Genomic DNA, 20,052 nt, shown 5'->3' with positions numbered 1-20,052 from the left:
CCCTGCCAAAAGCCCGGCCTGCGGGACCAGTCCCGGGACGCCAAGCCGTCTTAGTCCCACCGCGACGATACCCAACGCCTCGCGAGCACTGCGGGGGCGCACCATCCCTTCCGGCCCGGAGCGCCTCACCTGGACACGGGGCGGGGCTTCCGCCCCTCCCACCGCCCCCACCTGGCACGTCAGATTCCCTGAGCGAGGAAAACCCCTTGGCCACGTGGATCGCCGCCGGGCTCACTTGAGCAGCTTCTGAAGAGACCGTTCAACTTCCTACAGTCCCAAATGTTCCTTCTTCATCCCCCTCCACCGTTAGTCTGCCCTCCCGGCTCTCTGTCCATCTCTTGTGACCAAAATTCATGGGGCAATGCCTTGGAAACGTGTCTTGGAAACGGCTTGGAAACCTGTTCTGTTACTTACTAACTGTGGCACCCTGACTCAGTCATTGAACTTTCTGAGCTTCTGTTTTTTCATCTGTTCAATGGGGATACTGTAATTATCTACACTCCTCGGGTTGCTATGAGAATTACATGTGAGAATGAGCGTAAAATGCCCAGGACAGTGCCTAGCACAAGACAAGCGGTCCATAAGTGGAGCTATGAAGAAAAAAGAGCAAGTGTGGCAAGCACTCTTGTGCCCTTGGATGGGGCACCAGTGACCTCAGCTCCCTGGACCCAGACCTTAAGTTCTTTAAGAGGATGAGGAAATGGTGGCGTCACTACCGGCTGTATTCCAGCTCTTTTGCTGGGTGGCTTAAACAGGGTTACCATTCTCTGTTTCTGCAGCAAAAAAGGAGGGGCCCTCCTCACTCCAAGAGAGCCTAGTTAGGGAGAAGGAAATGACAGAAGATTGGCTTGGCTTGCTGACTACACATGAGGAGTCTCCTGGGGACTTTAGAACTTACTGGGGAGAAATTGAGAGAGTAGGGCTCCTTCATAGCAGGTGGGCTGGAGCCAAAAAGAAAAAAACACACCAAAAAACCAGCCTTTGGCTTTAGACAGCCCAGGTGAATGTTGCTCTGATATGGCAAATTAACCCAATATTCTTTTAGAGAACCTGACTTAAAATTACTTTAGCAAAAAGGGAACTTTATTGGCTTCAGGAACTAAAGTGACAAGGGGTCGGGCTTTGGATGTGGCTTGACCCAGGAATTTAGTGTTGCCAGGATCCTGTCTCTTCCCATCGTCTGGCTCTTCTTTTCTCCATGTTCGCTTCACTCTCCACAGCACAAGATTGTTGCCAAAAATTCTGGGTCTGTATCTTTTCAGGTTTAAATTTAGTGGTAAAGAGAGCTATTTCCTGAAGTTCCTACACATTTTGGATTCACTGTGGGCCATTTGGGATAGCTTATCCCTCCCGAACCAATCTTTGTAGCCAGAGGGGTGGCCAGACTTGAACCAATCACTGGACTAAGGAGGATTCTGTGCTAATAGGACAAGCCTGGGTCACTTGTCCTCCTGGAGATCAGTTTGAACCCAGTAAGCTGGGAGAGAGGAGGCGGGGGAGAGGTGAGTCCCCCAGGTGAAGGAATGGATGTTGGACAAGAAAAACGACATCCTCAACTTATAAAAATTTACATGGAAAGGGCATTCTTCTGGTCAATGGAAAGGCAGATCAAAAGATTTCATAAAACCTGTGGCCTCTGAGATAAACCTCAAATGATAGGTGAGGGGAAAGAAAGGGAAAGCCATTATTTCTTAATTTCTTCTAATATCTATTGTCACTCCTCCAACCTGTAGGTTCCCCAGGGAAGGACTATGTGTCTTGTCCACTGTTTTATGTGCAGTGCCTGGCACATAGGAAGCACTCCACAAACCATCGGCTGAAGTAAATCAACAAAGGAGATGCCTAAATAGAACAGGCAGATTTCAGAGTACTTGACTGGGATGAGCCAGGATATTGGACTAAAATGGTTCATTTCAAACATTTGTTTTTTTAGCAACACAATGCTTTTTTTCCCCCAAATGAAACGTTACCTGGGATATGTGAAATGGAGTCAGAGCTGCTGTAATGGAAGCAGGGGCTGTGGGCTCACGCCTTGTCCTCTCCGCAGGCCCTCAGCTGCCCCACTGCCACACCCTCAGTGGAACAGGGACTCTACGGAGAGTTCAAAAACCCCTGACAAGAGGTGGAGGATTGGAAGACATTTGGAAAGGAAGTGAAGCTCAAATCCTGCCTGAGAATTTGTATTCGATGTGACTGAATATTTTGGAAAAGGAGTGACATACTAGTTACATTTTAGAGATCATAACCTAGTAGCTTTTTGCATAAATCAGTTGGAGGTAATTTGTGAGTGGGGTCAGGGAAGCCAGCTGACACTGTTCTCCACTGAGGGTGGAGAAACAAGGGCCAAACTTTCTGTGGATTTATTCATTTTTATACAGTTTTTAAAAAAAAAAAAAAAACACTCCTAATTCTACCACTTAAAAATAACATAAAGTAAAAAAATAAATGAATCAAAGCATGCCCTCCCTACCATCAGAGAAAAATACTGAGATAATGTGCCTCACACTGGCTCATGAGAGACAACTGCTGAATTTTCTGGAATCGTGCATTCCAGTTGTTAAACACAGCTTTAATCAAAAATTAAATTACAAAAACTCACAACTAAATAAATTTTATTAAAGCAAAGGTGATAGGTACTCAAAACTCATCATCTCCTAATTATTTTACTCCATTTCCCTATTATCTCTTGAGGTCGTTTACATTTACAGTACCTGTACGGTAGAAATGCTATGTAATGTTGACCTACCACACATCTCTTCCCAATTCTGTCTTCAATGATGTCACATTTGAAATTGGCCATGGTGGGAATATTTACACAATAGAAATAGGCGACCACTATAAATCAGGTCTGTTTTTATCCTCAGGAGCTTTTGTTAAATATTTACCAGCATACCACTGGTTTGGTGCATAATATTTTCAACTTTTTCCTCTGCTTATGTCTGTATCTCTGTCTCCCCAACTATGAAGTAGACATTGGGGGAAGAGGTTGTTGGTCACCCAATATTCAAATCATCTTCGTATTTTTGCATAGTCCCCTACTGTGGACAATATTAGTAAGTTGAGGCTCTACCCTTTTTCTGGCAGCTGTGGAAGGACATTTGTCCTCCCTCCCACTTCTTCACAGCCGAGGGGTAGGAACTTGGCCTAATCCAAGCAACTGGAATGCTCCCAACTGGACTTTGAATCTCAAATAAGTGAAAACAAGACTCAGACAGAGTTCAGTTATAATCACTGCACCTGCAACCTATGAGGAGTGGGTGGCTGTGCCAACAAGAAAAGTCTCACCAGCAGGTTCCTATGGTGTGACTTTGGTGTGGCCCTGGCATAACCCCAGCTGTGTATTCCTACTGCCTGGCCGCCTTTGGTTCCCACCCCTTATCTAGGGAAAGTGCAAGATGACCCCCAATCATTTTGTAGTGCAAGGAAGTAAAAAAGTGCTCAAAGGATAGTGGATACATGTCAGAAGGACATGGAAGCCATCTTAAAGAATTGCCCACTCACAAAATCGGGGACAAATTTGAGCATCAAAATAAATAATGAGAGTAATAGATTACAACCACTGACTGAAACAGGAATCCATACTGATATGATATATATGTAAATGAATATAAGGAGAAGAGAAAGCTCTTCGTCACAGTAGAATGTCAACTAATACATGTAGATGGAATGGAAGTAGAAAGATTATTATACCATTTGGCAATTATTATAGTAGAGCTGATTTATACAGTATTCATCAATGGATACTAAGCCTGGTAAGTGGAGGTTTGACGGGGAATAGGATATTAGTTTCAGAGTATTTCCCCAGAAAACACTCGTTAATTACAAAAGTGAAAATAGTGACTTGATAGTGAAGAAAACTGGCAGACACCACCTTGACCAGGTGATCAAGTTTAGCATCACCAGTGGTGGGGCTAGGCTGACATCGTGTGCCTCCTGATGTGACACACTGAGATGAACACACCATAATCTTTTGGTGTGTGCGTAATACTCCTACCAAGAATTTATGAGTCTAGACATGAGGAAACACCAGACAGATCCAGGTGGAGGGACAACTTACAGAATTACAGGCCCATACTCTTTAAAATTGTCAAGGTCACAAAAGATAGGGAAGGAGCAAGGAAATATTCCAGATTGAAGCAGATCAAAGAGGCATGATACGTAAGTGGAATGCATGATCCTGGATTTGGATCCTGGGCTAGAAAAAGTGACATAAGGCATTTGGTGAAATTTGAATGGGGTCTGTGGATTGGACAGTAATGTTGTATCATGTTAATTTCTTCATTGGGAGGGTTGCACAAAGGTTATAGAATAATGTACTTGTTTTGAGGAAATATAGGGGTGAAATGGTGTCATGTCTGCAACTAGCTTTCAGATTAATTAGAAAAGGAATATGATAACGGGATGGGGGAACAAAATGGTAAATGTTAACAATTGAAGAATCTATTTAAGGAGTTAAGAAAGTTCTTTGTACTCTTCTTGCAACTTTTCTAAAATTTGAAATTATTTCAAAGTAAGTTATATTTTTAAAATAAGGCCAAGAAACTTTCAGAAAGACAAAGTTCTTCCTTTCAGCCTAGGAACATGCTCAAACCTCTCCCATTCTAAACAAAGCAAAACTAAAAACAAAACAAAATAATGAAGCCAGTGGCTACTTGCTGTTGCCACTTCCTCCCTGCTGGGTATCAGGATGTTGAGGAAACACCACTGGGCGCACTGTCAGGAAGCGTGTTTGAGGCTGGCTCTGCCACTCTCTAACTATGGGACTTTGGCCACATCATTTAACTTCTCTGAGCCTCAGTGTCCTCATGAGGGAACAATAGCATCTCCCTTATGGAGATGCCATGGGGATCAATGGAGAGAAGGGATATGAAAGCAGGTTATAAACTCCAATACCAACAGCAGGTGATCCATCTCTGTAACTCCCGGTGATAGAGGACTATTGCCTTCACACCCTGCTAGAATGCATCTTCTTCTTGGAGCTCAGCTTGCCCTTTGCAGGACTGTACATTGCTGATCACAGTCTCCGTCTGCTGATACTCTCTGCCCTTGCATGCCTTTCTTGCCTCTCGACCTCCTCTTCTCAACCTAGCCTAGCCCTCTGCCCGCCTGTCCAAGACAGGTGCCCATTCAAATCTGTTCCTGGTCCTTTCCTTTTCATCTACTTGCTTCATCTGCTTGTTTCATCTGTTCCTGTCCCTTTAGGGACCTCCATTATTATGCTGATGACACCCTCACTCACACCTTCTGCATTGGTTTCTCCTCTCAGTATTCCATCTTCATCTGCGCACTCCCATAGGTACTTCAAACCCACCTTAGGCAACACTAAATGATTCTCTTCTTACTTGCTTCTCTACCTATGTTCTCTTTATTTAAAACACTTTGTTTCCTCTAAATACTTGGGCTATAAATGTAGAGGTTATTTATTATTGTTGCTATTGTTTGCTTATTGAACACATACTATGTGCTAGATACTACCCTAGGTACTGCATTCTTGATTTGCTTTAATCCTTGAAAGAACCCTATGAAATAGATCCTACTTTATTCCATCTTACAAAGCTGAAATTTGAGGTTTAGAGAGCTTGAATAACTTTGAGCTCAAGATTACATAGCTAATAAATGATTGTCAATGTAAGAAATGTCTAAACCTGTAGAGAATTTTTACGAGCCAAACTGATGTCAATTGCCAGGAAACAAAATCTCAATGGATTGAGAAAATGCTCTGGAGAATGGTAGCTTTGCCATTTATTTTATACCTTAGAATCAAAGGAGGAGATGTAAGGAGGGTTACATGAAATCTACTGGTGGTAGATTAAGGAGGTGGGAGAAAGCAAAGCGGGGAAATCTCTGAGACTGGATAAAAAGTAAAATGGAGAGACACATACTTCTTTTACCTTGGTGGGTACGGGATAGTTAATAATTAACATTTACAGCACATGGAGATGGTATGTGGGGAACAAGATAACAATGAGGAGTTCTGTGGTCTCCTGCTCTGATACAGTAGGTTGTGCTCTGAGAGGTCTGGAAAAGGGAATTACTCTGACATATCAAAGTTACGTTATCTTAGATGCAAAAAAGACAACAGACAGGCTCACGTAAAGTAAAAACAGACCTTTGTCAAGGAAGCTATAGGCCTAGGACACGACTACCTGCTTTTAGTTAAGAATTTTTATGTTCAGACCATCCTACATGGTTACTTTTGGTCTCTGAATTTGTAAGGTCCTCCATGCTGGCCTCCCCTGAGCTTGTCAGGTATAGTATGTGGTCCCCTTTTCATCTACAGGGTAGAATTAATATTTGATAATAGGCTTCTCTGACTCCAAAGTCCATTCTTTTAATCTGAATCACTATACAACATTGATTTCTTCCTGACTGAATTCCCATATAAAATTGCTCATTGATTCCTTTTAACTTTCTCAGTGAAATATCTCTTGAACCAGTTCTTTCTTTTTCCACTGTTACTATAATATCTTGTTCAGATACATACCTCATACATATTTAAATATATGTATATAGATGGTGCTTTTTTTTTCTAATTATAAATGTGATATATACTGGATGTAAGAAAATTCATTACAGCTCTAGATAGTGAAAATTCTCCAACCCTAACTTCTAAAGACAATCACCATTAATGGTAAGTATACGTTCCTCAATTTTTTTCTATGCATATATTAATAGCACATTATGCTTTTAAAAATGGAATCACATTATCTTGAAACTTGCTTTTCTCATTTTACATATCAGCATATACAGACCTATCTTGCTCTTTTTTTTTTTTTTGAAGTTAGGTAAAAAAAAAACCCACAGGTTTTATACAAAGTTCAATAGGCAAAAAAGGGTATTTTATGAAAAACAAGTCTCCCTTCACCTTTGTTCCCCAGCTACCCATCAGAATTGCTGTCACCAATTTCTTGAGTAGTCTTCTGGGGCCTCACTGCTTTTAATAGCAGTATACCTTCCCATTGTATGGATGTACCAAAACCATATCCCAAATTATTTTGGTGTTTCATTAGAGCGACTCTTAAGACTGTTTCCAATGCCATTCCCCACTCAGATCTAAATACCCTGTCAATCTTATCAATTATTTATCACTCTTTTGTTAGCAACATGGTGCTCCAGATTGGACAGATGTACCCATAATTCATTTATCCATTTCCCTACTTGCGAGCATTTAGGCTGAAACACCCTTTGCCCTGCTCCTAGGGCACTTGTGCTGTTAAGCATTTCTGCCATTTTGCCGGCAATACAGTTTCTTATGTACTCCTCAACCAAACTGTGAGCTCTTCGAAGGCAAAAGTAAAGTGTTCGTATCCACCTTTGTATCCTCACAGTCTAGCCCGGAATTTGGTCCGCAGTATATATGCTCACCCGTCTTGAGTGTAATAATAATTGAATCGCCCGCGCTAAGTTCTCGAACCGAGTGTAGAGAGACGGAGCGAGGGGAAAGCCCTACCCCTTCGACTTGTCTCATTCTCAGAGGGCTCGGAACTTCTGTTGGGAATATCGTTGTTTCTCAGGGAGGATTTTTCTTTTTTTAGCCGCAAAGCGCGCCCGGCGCAAGCATGGTTGCTACGCACCGGAAGTAGCCGGTTATTTTGCTGGATTTAGTTCTTCCGCGGGGCGGAAAAGGCGTGTCTGCGTGTGTCCAGACCATTTCCAGTCCCCTTTCTTAGCAGGACCTCATGAGTAAGCTGTGGCGACGCGGGAACATCTCTGGGGCAATGGAGGCCCCTGAGCCAGGTAAGCGCGAGTCGATAAAGCATCTTAGACCTTCGCAAAACAACAAAAAAGGAGCTCCTCGGAGCTTCCAGGGTACTTCGCCACAGGTGGGAGGAGGTAGGTGGGGCTGTTGTTATGGTAACAGCGAGTACCGCGGGAAGAGGGGGACCTCTTAGGGGTACTGAGTTCTTCAGTGCTCTCACTATCCCTCTCCCCCCATAAATTGTTGACAGACTCTCCTTCCGCAGGGGAAGCGCTGGAGTTGAGTCTGGCAGGTGCCCACGGCCACGGAGTGCACAAGAAAAAGCACAAGAAGCACAAGAAGAAACACAAGAAGAAACACCACCAGGAAGAAGAGGCTGGACCCACGCAACCTTCTCCTGCCAAGCCGCAGCTCAAACTCAAAATTAAACTGGGCGGGCAGGTCCTGGGCACCAAGAGGTGAGGCCGAGAGAGCCAAGGTTTTACTTGGGGAACTTTAGGAGCCGGCAAAGCTAGAGGGGGAAGTTGGCTGGGCTTTCCAGGAGACAGAATGGACACTGTGACTACAGGGCCGGGGTGAAGGCAGCAAGAACCCTAAAGGATGTGGAGGAAAGCTGGATGTAGCTACTGAGCAGAAGGAGGGCACTTGCTCAGCTTACAGTGGTGTTGCTTCTCTGCAGTGTTCCTACCTTCACTGTGATCCCTGAAGGGCCTCGCTCACCCTCTCCCCTTATGGTTGTGGACAATGAAGAGGAACCTATGGAAGGAGTCCCCCTTGAGCAGTACCGTGCCTGGCTGGGTGAGAAGGATCTGGAGGTGGGGAAACTGGGTTTCTCATCATACCTGGTTAATGGGAGAGGGTTGGTTCCGAAGAAGGTGAGAATTTTATGTCCCAGTATTGGCCAAATTAGGCTGCCTCCTCTGAACAATTTACTTTTATCTCTCCAACTTTCCTTTCCAGATGAAGACAGTAATTTGTCCCCCTCCCCACTTCGTGACCTGTCAGGGGACTTAGGGGGTCAGGAAGAAGAGGAGGAACAGAGGTGGCTGGATGCCCTGGAGAAGGGGGAGCTGGATGACAATGGAGATCTCAAGAAGGAGATCAATGAACGGCTGCTCACTGCACGACAGGTAAGTTGATTCATTTTTTATTCAGTTACCAAATATATAGAGAGAACCTTCCATGTCCCAAGAACTTTTCTGGGCAGTGGGAAATCAGCAGTGGAGAAAAGACAAGGTTTCTGTTCACATGGAGCTGGTATTCGTGTGTGTATGGTGGGAGGTAAATAAGTAAATAATTTTGAAAAGCTATTAGGTTTATGACAAAAACAGGGTGATGAAACAAAGTGGTGGAAAAGAAACATTAGATAGGGAGGGATGACCTCTCTGAAGAGGTAACATTTCTAATACCAGAGTTGCTTTTCAGGCAGAGACCAACAGGCACAAAGGCCCTGAGGGGAACATGCCTAGTAGTGGTCAAGGAGAATAAGTGTGACTAAAACATGGAAGGATTGGAAGCAGAGAAGTGATATATTTGATTTACATTTCAGTAGATTACTTAGGCTTCTTGGGGGGGATAAGGGATATAAGCCAGCAAACCAACTAGGAAGCTGTTGAAGTAGTCGTTGAGAGATGGTATGGTGGTGGCTTGAACCAAGGTGAAGTTGTTGGAGAAAATCAGATGGATGTATTTTACAAGTAGACGTTTATTGGGAGCAGGGAAGAGGAATCAAGGGTAACCTTGAGTTTTTCGCTTGAGCAGTTATCCATTGTTGCTATCCATTGAGATATAAAGATTGAAAACAACCCCTCTTCCCCCCATGTGGTGCAGAGTTTTGGTACACAGGGCAGGCAGGTTGCAAGTGTGAAGACCTGGGAGGAGGAAGTAGTAAGGGCTCCTGGAGAAGGGTGCTCAAGGTCCTTAAGACCCTGCTTTTCACGCGCCTTCTTCCCTCTTCCCCCTGCCTCCTCCCTGTGGATCTCACCTCTCCATTTTCTGACACCGTCCATTTGTCTCTCCCAGCGAGCTCTGCTCCAAAAGGCACAGAGTCAGCCTTCCCCGATGCTGCCGCTGCCTGTGCCTGGAGAGTGCCCGGCCCCCGTCCTCACCGAGGAGATGCTGCTGAAGCGTGAGGAGCGGGCCCGTAAGAGGCGACTGCAGGCGGCGCGGCGCGCGGAGGAGCACAAGAACCAGACTATTGAGCGCCTCACCAAGACTGCTGCCCCCAGTGGGAGGGGAGGCCGCGGGGCTGCGCGAGGAGAGCGGCGGGGAGGGCGGGCTGCGGCCCCGTCCCCCATGGTGCGCTACAGCAGTGGGGCCCAGGGTTCCACGCTTTCCTTCCCACCTGGCGTCCCCACCCCCACGCCAGTGGCTCAGCGGCCAACCCCATCTGGCCCTCCTCCACGATGCTCCGTCCCTGGCTGCCCGCAGCCGCGCCGCTACGCCTGCTCCCGCACCGGCCAGGCACTCTGCAGCCTTCAGTGCTACCGCATCAACCTGCAGATGCGGCTGGGGGGGCCCGAGGGCCCCGGATCCCCCCTTTTGGCTACTTAAGGCCTTTAACCCAGACTGCGCCCTCTCCCCTGCCCAGATTCAGTGTCTTCCCCACTTTATTAAATTTAATCCAGTGCCTCGACTTGTACACAATTGGGGAATGGGGTATGGGAGACCAATTCCCCGTACCAATGCCCCTATTGAAGCTTGCATCGACGCCTGGGAAACGTCCACCAGGCCGCAGGAAGCGGGCCACTTGCGCCCAGACTCAAGCTGATTTGGGGACCTAGCCTCCTCCACCGGCATTAGCTAGTGAGGTCAGGCTTTTGGTGTCACCCCGAAAACAGGGCTCAAGCCAATCGGCGGAAACTTGGCTCTTCTGGATGGCCGTTCATTGGTCAACAACTCGAAGCCTGTTCTGTTGTCCGTATTGGCTATTGTGGCTGTCAGTCAGAGCCGTGGGTCGAACCTTACCCCACTCTTTGTCTGTGAGAGCTCTTGTTGTCTGGGAGAGTGCCGGAGGCACTGCTGTGGATTGGTCACCGGGAAGAAGCCTCCGACCTGCTCCTATTGGCCCGTGCCCCGGAGGGCGATGCTGATTGGTAGGACACAGCAACCTGGGTCCTAGTTGGCAGTGCTCTCCCCGGATGGGAGCTCCAACCGTGGAGTGATGGTGGCAGCAGTGAAGATGGGCCGGGCAGGGACCATGGCGGTGGCGGCCGTGGTGGCAGGGGCGGGGTGGCTGGCAGTGGAGGAGGCTGTGGCCTTCAAAGGGCTGTAGGTGGAGGCATGGCTCAGGCCAGCAGCGGGAACAGCAGCGAGGAGGCCTGGGGGGCACTTCGGGTGCCGCAACAGCAGGTATCCCAACAGCTCCCAAAGCCCATCGCGACAGCCATTTATTTCCCTTTCCCCTTTCCTGTCCCTGCTTTTTAAGGTGGGGGAGGGGTGGGTGAGGGAGGAACTCACGGAGCTAAAGGTACTGTGAAGTTCCTAAATATGCCCCTTCCACTCTTTGTCTAAACTTTGTAACGTAGATGCAGTTGACTTTGCCTGAAGCCTCCTAGACTCACCCCATGGCTGCGGTGGGAGCTTGCAGTGGCTCTCCAGTGACCAGAGGCATAGAGAGGCCCCAGGGAGGCTCCCTCTGCCTTGCATCAGTTATTTGTGATTTTTTTCTGTGTGCCTATTGTCACAACAGAGTCCAGCAGCGGCTTCTCCTGAGGGAGCAATTTGGAGAGCTGGAACCCAGACTCGCGGCCTGGATGCCATCCTTTATCATCCACAGCAATCCCATCTGGTTGGGAGCACTGTTCTGGGTCTCACACTGCCGGTCCTCTACCCTAGGAAGTCTGAGATCCAGGGGTGGAAAGATCCACCTTGGGGATGGGGAGTGGCAGACCGTGGGGGACGATGAAAGCATCTTAGCTTTGGAAATTATTTTAAACCCCTTACCCATTGTCGAAGACTTTGAGATATCTCAGACTGCCTTCTGCCAAAACATTCCATTAACAGAAAACACCTTGGGGGCCAGCCTATACGCAGAGCTGAAATCTGCCCCTGTATGTCCCCACTTTCATCTTGTTCTCTAGACTGATTTTTGCTATTCCATGTTGACACCCCTTCAGATATTTGAACACTCCTCTGAGCATCACTCTTCCCTCTCCCCATAGATCTGAGCTAAACTTGGTTCCCAGGGTGGGGTTGTGCATGCAGTGGTTGGGGATGGGAGGGACAGTGCCTTGGGCTGGTTCTAAGTGCCTCCTCGCTCCCAGCTTCGAGAGCTGTGCCCAGGAGTGAACAACCAGCCCTACCTCTGTGAGAGTGGTCACTGCTGTGGGGAGACTGGCTGCTGCACCTACTACTATGAGCTTTGGTGTGAGTCTGCAGGGGGGCTATTCTCTGGTCCTGCCCACCCTCCCTTGGACCTCAGAATTCCAGCCTTCAAGGACCGACCTTCCCTGCATGGGAAGTATCTAATACTCTCCTCACCCCCTGCAGGGTTCTGGCTTCTCTGGACTGTCCTCATCCTCTTTAGTTGCTGTTGCGCCTTCCGCCATCGACGAGCTAAACTCCGGTTGCAGCAACAGCAGCGGCAGCGTGAGATCAACTTGTTGGCCTACCATGGGGCGTGCCATGGGGCTGGCCCTGTCCCTGCCGGTTCACTGCTTGACCTTCGTGAGTGACTTGAGGCTCCGGGCTCACCACGAGGGGCCCCTCCCACACCAGGACCCTGAATCATCCCCACATTCCCTTTTCAGACATTTCAAAGCACTTTTCCCTAGTAGGAAAGAGACCACCATCTCACCTCTGGTTGCCTTCAACCAACCATGCTATTCTTTCCTGCAGGCTTCCTCAGCGCCTTCAAACCCCCAGCCTATGAGGACGTGGTTCACCACCCGGGCACACCGCCGCCTCCTTACACTGCAGCCGCAGGCTGCGCCTTGACTGCTTCCAGGGAATGCACCTGCTGCTCCTCTGCTTCTAGCTGCCCTGCCCACTGCGAGGGAACAAATGTGCAAGTTGTTTCCTCCCACCAGAGTGCCCCCGCTCATCAGGAGAGTGAGCTTGGGGCAGGGGTGAACCCTGACCCCACAGCCCCTTCTGGCCGCTATCGCCGCCTGACTGGTGACTCGGGTATTGAGCTCTGCCCTTGCCCTGACTCCAATGAGGGCGAGCCAATCAAGGCTAGGGTTGGTGCCACTCAGCCAGATCTGAGGGACCACTCCCCTCGTGCCCTGCCCCAAGATCCCATACCCCAGGTTTCTCCTGTGGGGCTGGCTTCCAGTGAGGGGGATATCCCATAAGCAGTTAGAGGTGGGTGGGTGGGTTACTTGTCCACCAAAAACAGGCCTGGTCCTAACTCCTTGAGTTTTCTTCTGCCTCTGTCCTGTTAGAATCTGCCTGGAAGGGCTGGTGTCTTACAGAAAGGGGCAGTATTTGGGGGACTGTGCTAGCTCTACCCCCCATGACATACACAGGAGCCTTTGATCTCATTAAAGAGATGTGAACCAGCTGCTGTGGACTTGGGTGGACCAGTGCTCAACTCACTGCATTGCACTTGACCTGACTGGATTGGGAAGGGACAGGTAATGGCCACTCTGCACTTTCTCTAAAGGACAGCAGGCAGCCCTAAGGTCTGGATTGAGCTAAGACCTCTCTTGGTGAGGCAAAGCTGGCAAAAGCAAGAGAGTTGGGCATGCTTTTCCAATTTATTTAGAAAAATAAGACTCTGAATTCACATTCACCCCAGGGCTGTGTGGTATGACAGTAAGGAGACACCTGAGATGAGCTGGGTTTGAAGCACTGGTATTTGAGGGCTGGGGGCAGAAGCTAGAGACCTTATCTTTCTAGTCCAGAGTGGCACAAGGGGCCTGGCTCTCTTCCCACACTCCCCTTCTAGTAGTCTTCAGCCATGGCCAGTAGGACAAGGCTGGTCCAACCTTGGAAAGGACGGCAGCCCATGCCCCTCCCATCCTGGTCACTGTATTGCTCCCACAGGAAACCTGTGGCCTGGTACTGCTGCCACACATTGCCCACCACATTGGCACGTAGCTCACTGTGGAGCTTGGCAGCCCGGGCCTGGTGGGGACCCTCCAGATGCCCATAGTGGTGGAGAGCCCCCAGGGCCAGGTAGTTGACATTGAGCCACACAGCACCCCGCCAATAGGGAGGATCGTGCTCTGAATTGCGCTGGCCATAAAAGGAGCTGGAGGCTGCAAGGGAGCGCAAACCAAAGGGGCTCCAGAGATGGCGACTGTCAGCTAGAACATCCAGGAGGGGCCCAAGGCGGGATGAGTGGGGGTCCAGCAGCCGCAGCAACAAGGGAAAAATACTGACATAGCCCAAGGCATCCACGTACTGTAAGCTAGGGTGGGGCCGGCCCACCACCCTCACCAGCCCCTGAGGGGGCCAAGGCTTTAGCTGCACAGCTTTTGTGTGGTTCCCAAAGTCTGCAAAGACTCCTAGCTCTGGGGCCCAGTGCAGCTCATCCAGGATCTTCTCTTCTCCCAATGAGGCAGCCAGCGCGCCCAGCTCTGCAGCTGCCTCAGCCTCTCCCAGCTGCTCTGCTAGCCGCATCAGCACACGGGCACCCAGTGCTACCCAGCACCGCAGGTCCAGGTGCCGCTCAGTGGCTGAAGGGTGCGAAGCTCGGGGATAGTCATCTAGTCCCGAAGGCAGCGTCTTGGGGTTCAACAGCGTTGGCAAGGTTGGGTCCCGGCCCCGCCAGCGGTAAGATAGTGGCACTGGCCCTGCCTGGCTCTGATGGAGCCAGGAGAACCAGGCGTACAGACGGGGAAAGGCCCTGCGGAGGAAGGCTAAGTCCGCAGGGTCACCACCTTCTAGCATGTGGGCTACAGGCAAAAGTAGGGTTGGGGGGTTGGCATGGGCTGCTCGTTGCACCAGAAATTCTGGGGGTACCCGGGCTCGAGCCTCATCCCCGAGCACCTGCTCCCGCCCAATCCAGCCATCAGCATTAAGCAGTCCCAGCCAATGGCCTAGGGCCTCTTGGGTGAGGCGGGGATCCCACCGCTGGACCACCAGCTGGTGAAAGCCTTCATCCCAAAGGAAGCCTCGTGGGAAGAATGACCGGGAAGGCACCGCTGTGAAAAGAGGGACAGGGGGAAAAAGGGCGGGGGCCACCTTCTGTTCAGACCCCTCAACCTTCATGTCTGGCAACACCAGACCCTGTCCATAGAAGTAGCCAATCCCCCCAAGGAGGCCGCTGAGGGCAGCCCAACCCAAAGCCTGCTCCCCAGGGCTCAGGCCCTTCTCCTGCAGCCGGAAGGTCTTCTCAAAGCGCTCTCTAAAGGCTTCAATATGGGTCTCCAGGGCCTGGCTCAGCAGGCTGCCTGCCAGCTGCCCCAGAGCTTGGTTTCTTCCTGCCCGGGCACTGCCTGATTCAAACACCAGCTCTATGGAAAAGGGGGCTTTCAGTGTCACCTGTTGTATCAAGAATTGCCCTTGTTCCTGTCCTTGCCCGCTTGGGCCTCTGTCCTCCCACTTCAGAGAACCTGGCAAGCCAAGGTAGCGTTCAGGGGAGGCCCCTGGCGACCGATGCTGAAACCATCTGTTTAGGCGACTCTTCACCATCTCTGTCAGCAAGGGAAGTCCCGGGTTGGAGGACCAGAAGACATTGTAGCTTGAAATAAAAAAGATAAATAGGAAATGTTACTAAGGAAGAAGTGGAGGGGATTATAAAGAGACATGAGGTCATCGGGAGTCAGGATGGGAGGGTCTTGGCAAAGCAGGGGACGTGGAGCCTGATGAGAAGGGCAATAACTGGTGGAAAGGGGTAGAGTGGGGGAGGGAGAAATCAGGCTAAGTCAGCATCCATACCTCCCCTACCAACCACCCTACACTCTTCCCCCAGTTACCTGCCATACTTGGGGACAGTATCCCCTGGACTGGTTGGTGGCAGAAGTGTAAAACGGAAGTCACCAAGTTCACTGGTGTGCCCACTGATGAACTTCAACTGCCCCTTAGCCTCAACCTCTGGCACTAGGACTTCCTTGCCATCTGTCACCACATAGAAGAACAGGGACACCAAAGGGAGGGCAGAGGTACCTGAGGCCTGGATAACCAGAGAGAACAGAAAAACAGCATTAGATTGGCATTCTCCCTTGAAAATCAGGCTTAGTGAGGGAAAAGGGCACCAGGTGGGAGCAACATGAGAAACAACATACATCTGGCAGTGCTGAGGGTCACTGAGGTAAGCAACCAGGATGGACAAAGAGCCTAGAACTGGGTTCTCTGGGAAATAAGAGTACTGTGCCACATACCATTTCCTTTAATTCTTACAATCCTGTTGAGTTAGGTGCTATTTTTTATCTTGATTTTACGAAAAAAGGAAACCAAGGCTTAGAGAGTATAGAGATGGTTTTACCAGCAAGTGTTTAAGGCAGGTAACCAGATTCAAACTAGGCAGCCAGACTCAGTCCCTTCTGTTACCCCTCCCCCACCTTCACACTGCATTCGCTGGCAGCAAAGGGTGGAGGGAGTCTTTGCTGGGCTGGGGGAAGGGTGTCCTGGGGCCCTGACCTGAGGCTCTACAGTCACTCTCCAGCTCCAGTCCCCTCCGTGCTGACCCCCAGGTCTCTTGACGAATTCAGTGGTGAGCCTTAAGGCCCCATCCTGGATGTGTTGCCGCCCGAAGGAGAGACCGTCGTGGAACTCCCAGCCATAGGGACCCACGCCGTCCCCCTGCTCACACGTGTGCCTGAGCTTAGGGGTCCCTGGGGTGGCGCCTTGTTGCGCCCACATCAGTCCTGGGGGTAGAATGGCCACGTAAGTCAAGAGCAGGGATCCTGTTCCTCTGGATCTCCGAGAACTTCGGGGTCTTCCCTCTTCATAACTCTCCTGATCCACTCCTCCCCACCCTTGCTCTGGCGTGAAGCTGGGGCACCTAGATTAAGAGTTTGCCTGCCTGCCCGCCGGGGCCCTGTTACCGGTGAGCAGGGGCTGCGGGCTTCGAGTCTTCATGCCGAAGTAGACGTGAGGGCGGTAGGTGCCCCAGAAGAAGTCCGGGGCCACGGTGGGGCTGGAAGAGTCTGGAGGCAGCGCCGGGGGCGCAGAGTGCAGTGTGACCGCCCGCCGCGCACGGTACCACGCCAGGAGCCAGCTTCCCGACAGGCTCAGGGCCAGAATCAGGGCCACAATGGCCAGAACTGCTCCCCTGACCGTGCTACGAGCTATGCCGACCCGGTTGTCCCGTCGCGCGGGGCCGCCCCGAGCCGCCCCCTCAGCCGTCCGCACTCCATCTGCCGGCGCTCCGCGGCGCCGCCTGTCACCGCGAGCCATCCTGGCACGGAGGTCGGCGTCGCGGGAGCTCCGGGAGGCGGCAAAGGAGGCAGAGTCCTGCCTCGCCTCCCGGGTCTAGCGCAGCGCCTGGGCGGCCACTGATCTATCAGCCTCACGAGCCAGCCCGGCCCTCCAGCTCCGCTTCCGCCTCCCGCCGGAAGTCCCGCCCCACTGCGTTAGGTTAAGACCCCAAAACGGAACTGTGGTCGTCCACGTGGCATAAGGCTAGTCAACCGGATTGGTTCCCTGGGCCGGGTCGTGTTTATTTGATGTCCTCACAGAGTTCACAGACTAGTAGGGGGGAAAAAAAATGACATTGGGCTCTTTTAAATATATTTTAGGCCAGCCCCGTGGCTCAGGTGGTTGGAGCGCCATGCTCTTAACACGGAGGTCTCCGGTTAGATTCCCACATGGGCCAGTGAGCTGCGCCAGCTACAGCTAAGATTGTGAACAACAGCTCTCCCTGCAACTGGGCTGCGGTGAACAGCCAGAGGTTGGCCGTGAGCTGCCGTGGGCTGCTGTGTGCCTCCACGAGCAGTCGGTGGCCAGCGTGAGTGGCTGGCAGCCAGCGTGAGCTGCTGTGTGCTGTGGTGGGCTACCTTGTGCTGCCGTGAGCAGCCAACCAACCACTGGTGACTGACTGCCTTAGCCCAGGGGAAGCGCAAGGCTCATAATACCAGCATGGGCCAAGGAGCTGTCCTACACAACTAGACTGAGAAACAATGGCTTGAACCGGAGTGTGTGTGTGTGTGTGTGTGTGTGTGGAGGTGGAAAGAAGAAAGGGGGGGGGAATACATATATATTTCAAAACATGTTATAGATATACACCTGAGTTGCTATCCTGAGTGTTTTACATTTAACTCCCACCATTTCAGTCAGGTGGCTGAAAACTGTGGCTTAGAAAGTTCAAGTCACTTGGCCCTGGCCAGAGACAGGAAGTGGGTAACTTAGAACCCAGGTGTGTCTGAATCAAACTCTATCAATTTGGCCACTTTCCTAGTAGAGAGTGCTAGAATGGGCCCAAAATGAAGCCTGAGATCTGTTCCAGTAGGGTTTTTACATTTTAGATAAGTTATATCTCCCCTCATTCTAGGATTCCTTATCTAGATGAACCCTAAAAGAACCATAATGGTGGTGCATGCACCTAGAGAATGCATTTTTTCTTTTCTACAACCTAGAAAATAAAGGAGATTAGGGAAAGGATCGTTTTAATGTCCAGCTCAGGGAAGGCTGTAGGAAGGAGGTAGCATCAGCACTTTAGGTTAACCTAAAAGAGACGTTACATTTGATGTTGCTTTAGAACTTAGATGGTTACTTATTTCTCACCAACAGCTCCGCATAAAAGGTGCTATGTAACATTTCCGGGGACCAAGAGACTAGAGAAAGAGGCTGACAATTCCATCATCACATGAAGGGAATTTACATACGAGGTGCGCATTGAATGGTAGCAAGACAACATGGGTACTCTCCACGCCATGAGGCAGGCACTAAGGAGTATGACCTAACCCAGATAAGGGGAAAATGCCTTACATGTGTGCCTGGGGCTGGGAGATGATCAGTCTCTGAAGGGATTTTCGAGAAGCAACCTGTTCTGGCCAGGATCTACCTGGCGGGTAGGGGCAGGCAGCAGTCATGTCACAGAGCAGTCTCTCCTCCACAAAAGGTATTTTCATAAAGTAAAAATCCCTATCAAAATAGGGATTTTAAAAATCCCTTTTTAAAAAACTTTTAAAATCCCTTTTAGAAAACTCTTATTTCACACCTCTATGCTTCTCTATTACACCTCCCACCCAAACGCATTAGATAAAACTTATACTTTATGCTGCACATCCACTTCCTATTTCACTATAATCTAATTTCTGGGCCCATCCTGCATTGGTAGACTTTGTTCATTTGGCAGTCATCTTTAAAGATTTTATTGGGGAAGGGGAACAGGACTTTATTGGGGAACAGTGTTTACTTCCAGGACTCTTTCCAAGTCATTGTCCTTTCAATCTTAGTTCAATCTTAGTTGTGGAGGGCGCTATTCAGCTCCAGGTCCACTTGCTGTTGTTAGTTGCAGGGGGCACAGCCCACCATCCCTTGCGGTTGAGAGCCCACTGGTCCATGTGGGAATCGAACCAGCAGCCTTCAGCATTAGGAGCACGAAGCTCCAACCGCCTGAGCCACCGGGCCGGCCCCCAGCAGTCATCTTCTGATCAAACCCAATGGTCAGCCCTGTCTTTCTTGCTACTATTGTACCTGGGTACACATCTCTATTGTAGCACTTATTACATACCTGAGTTTTATTATTCATCTTTGTATCCCAGTACGAATCACAGTTATAGGCAGAAGGTAGATGCTAAATACTTGTAAATTCAACAAATGTTTATTGCACACTCTGTATCAGGGATTATGTAAAGTGCTGGGGACACAAAGAAAACAGCCCCAACCTCAAGTTCACAATCTAGAAATACATTGCCAACACTCAATCCATGTTTATTGCAATGTTTGAACCATCCCCATTTTACAACTGAGTGGTTAAGTCTGGCCAAAGACAATAGCCAGCTAACCACAGAACTAGGGAACTCAAATCTAGGTTGTCAGTATTTTTTCACCTCTAGCATAAAGCCTCATGTGTTATGTGCTGTGCCACTGAATTGGCTCAGATTCCTGATGACCCATAAATAAGGTGATGTCCCCAATGTCCTGTCAACAGCCCTGCTCAACTCCTGAAGACTCATGCCTATGGCTTCTTTTAAGGAGTCAATCCACCTCACACTTGGTCTTCCTCTTTTCCCGCTGCCTTCTATTGTTTCCAGCATTATTGACTTTTCCAAAGAAAATTCTCATGGTGAGTCTGCCTTCTCACGGTGTACCCAAAATAGCACAATAAGGACTCTACATAACACTTATTTTGTTCCTAGTAATGTTCTAGGTGCTTAACAGTTATCAATTCATTTAATCCTCTCAAAGTTTTATAAGGTATGTACTATCGTGTTTCCCTGAAAGTAAGACCTGGCCGGACAATCAGCTCTAATGGGTCTTTTGGAACAAAAATTAATATAAGACCTGGTCTTACT

The 20,052-nt window shown here is 49.5% G+C and overlaps 3 protein-coding genes across 4 annotated transcripts; 2 read left to right on the top strand and 1 right to left on the bottom strand.

The window, feature by feature from the left end:
• Positions 1 to 7,540: 7,540 nt before the first annotated feature.
• On the top strand, positions 7,541 to 10,329 carry INO80B (INO80 complex subunit B). Its single transcript, XM_033124673.1, has 5 exons — positions 7,541 to 7,737; positions 7,965 to 8,157; positions 8,379 to 8,497; positions 8,660 to 8,829; positions 9,722 to 10,329. The coding sequence occupies exons 1-5, from the start codon at positions 7,680 to 7,682 to the stop codon at positions 10,250 to 10,252; spliced, it is 1,071 nt and encodes a 356-aa protein (XP_032980564.1). The 5' UTR covers positions 7,541 to 7,679; the 3' UTR covers positions 10,253 to 10,329.
• A 121-nt stretch (positions 10,330 to 10,450) lies between these two features.
• WBP1 (WW domain binding protein 1) lies at positions 10,451 to 13,206 on the top strand. Of its 2 annotated transcripts, XM_033124674.1 has the most exons (5): positions 10,451 to 11,050; positions 11,391 to 11,489; positions 11,965 to 12,067; positions 12,191 to 12,367; positions 12,539 to 13,205. In XM_033124674.1, the coding sequence occupies exons 1-5, from the start codon at positions 10,982 to 10,984 to the stop codon at positions 12,994 to 12,996; spliced, it is 906 nt and encodes a 301-aa protein (XP_032980565.1). In that variant the 5' UTR covers positions 10,451 to 10,981; the 3' UTR covers positions 12,997 to 13,205. The 2 variants fall into 2 exon arrangements, with proteins under 2 accessions (XP_032980565.1, XP_032980566.1); XM_033124675.1 differs by lacking the exon at positions 11,391 to 11,489 and having other exon boundaries at positions 12,539 to 13,206.
• Positions 13,207 to 13,392: 186 nt separating this feature from the next.
• MOGS (mannosyl-oligosaccharide glucosidase) lies at positions 13,393 to 17,152 on the bottom strand. The gene is made up of 4 exons (XM_033124672.1): positions 16,639 to 17,152; positions 16,232 to 16,458; positions 15,568 to 15,764; positions 13,393 to 15,332 (listed from the first exon to the last, which is right to left on the bottom strand). The coding sequence occupies exons 1-4, from the start codon at positions 16,988 to 16,990 to the stop codon at positions 13,589 to 13,591; spliced, it is 2,520 nt and encodes an 839-aa protein (XP_032980563.1). The 5' UTR covers positions 16,991 to 17,152; the 3' UTR covers positions 13,393 to 13,588.
• Positions 17,153 to 20,052: the final 2,900 nt, after the last annotated feature.

The sequence above is a fragment of the Rhinolophus ferrumequinum genome, chromosome 13, assembly GCF_004115265.2.
Source record: "Rhinolophus ferrumequinum isolate MPI-CBG mRhiFer1 chromosome 13, mRhiFer1_v1.p, whole genome shotgun sequence".
In the NCBI taxonomy this organism is placed as follows: Eukaryota; Metazoa; Chordata; class Mammalia; order Chiroptera; family Rhinolophidae; genus Rhinolophus; species Rhinolophus ferrumequinum.
The sequence above is the reverse complement of the archived record's forward strand: the minus strand, read 5'-3'. Positions and strand labels throughout refer to the sequence as shown.

What these genes read in the sequence shown, in the direction of transcription:
- INO80B (XM_033124673.1), top strand. Translation starts at nt 7,680, where the DNA reads ATGAGTAAGCTGTGGCGACGCGGGAACATCTCTGGGGCAATGGAGGCC. An exon ending in AATGGAGGCCCCTGAGCCAG is followed by an intron (nt 7,738 to 7,964) that starts GTAAGCGCGAGT and finishes CTCCTTCCGCAG; the next exon opens with GGGAAGCGCTGGAGTTGAGT. An exon ending in GGCTGCTCACTGCACGACAG is followed by an intron (nt 8,830 to 9,721) that starts GTAAGTTGATTC and finishes TGTCTCTCCCAG; the next exon opens with CGAGCTCTGCTCCAAAAGGC.
- WBP1 (XM_033124674.1), top strand. Translation starts at nt 10,982, where the DNA reads ATGGCTCAGGCCAGCAGCGGGAACAGCAGCGAGGAGGCCTGGGGGGCA. An exon ending in ATCCACAGCAATCCCATCTG is followed by an intron (nt 11,490 to 11,964) that starts GTTGGGAGCACT and finishes CCTCGCTCCCAG; the next exon opens with CTTCGAGAGCTGTGCCCAGG. An exon ending in CTACTACTATGAGCTTTGGT is followed by an intron (nt 12,068 to 12,190) that starts GTGAGTCTGCAG and finishes CACCCCCTGCAG; the next exon opens with GGTTCTGGCTTCTCTGGACT.
- MOGS (XM_033124672.1), bottom strand. Translation starts at nt 16,990, where the DNA reads ATGGCTCGCGGTGACAGGCGGCGCCGCGGAGCGCCGGCAGATGGAGTG. An exon ending in CCCGCAGCCCCTGCTCACCG is followed by an intron (nt 16,459 to 16,638) that starts GTAACAGGGCCC and finishes TTCTACCCCCAG; the next exon opens with GACTGATGTGGGCGCAACAA. An exon ending in GAGTGACTGTAGAGCCTCAG is followed by an intron (nt 15,765 to 16,231) that starts GTCAGGGCCCCA and finishes CTGGTTATCCAG; the next exon opens with GCCTCAGGTACCTCTGCCCT.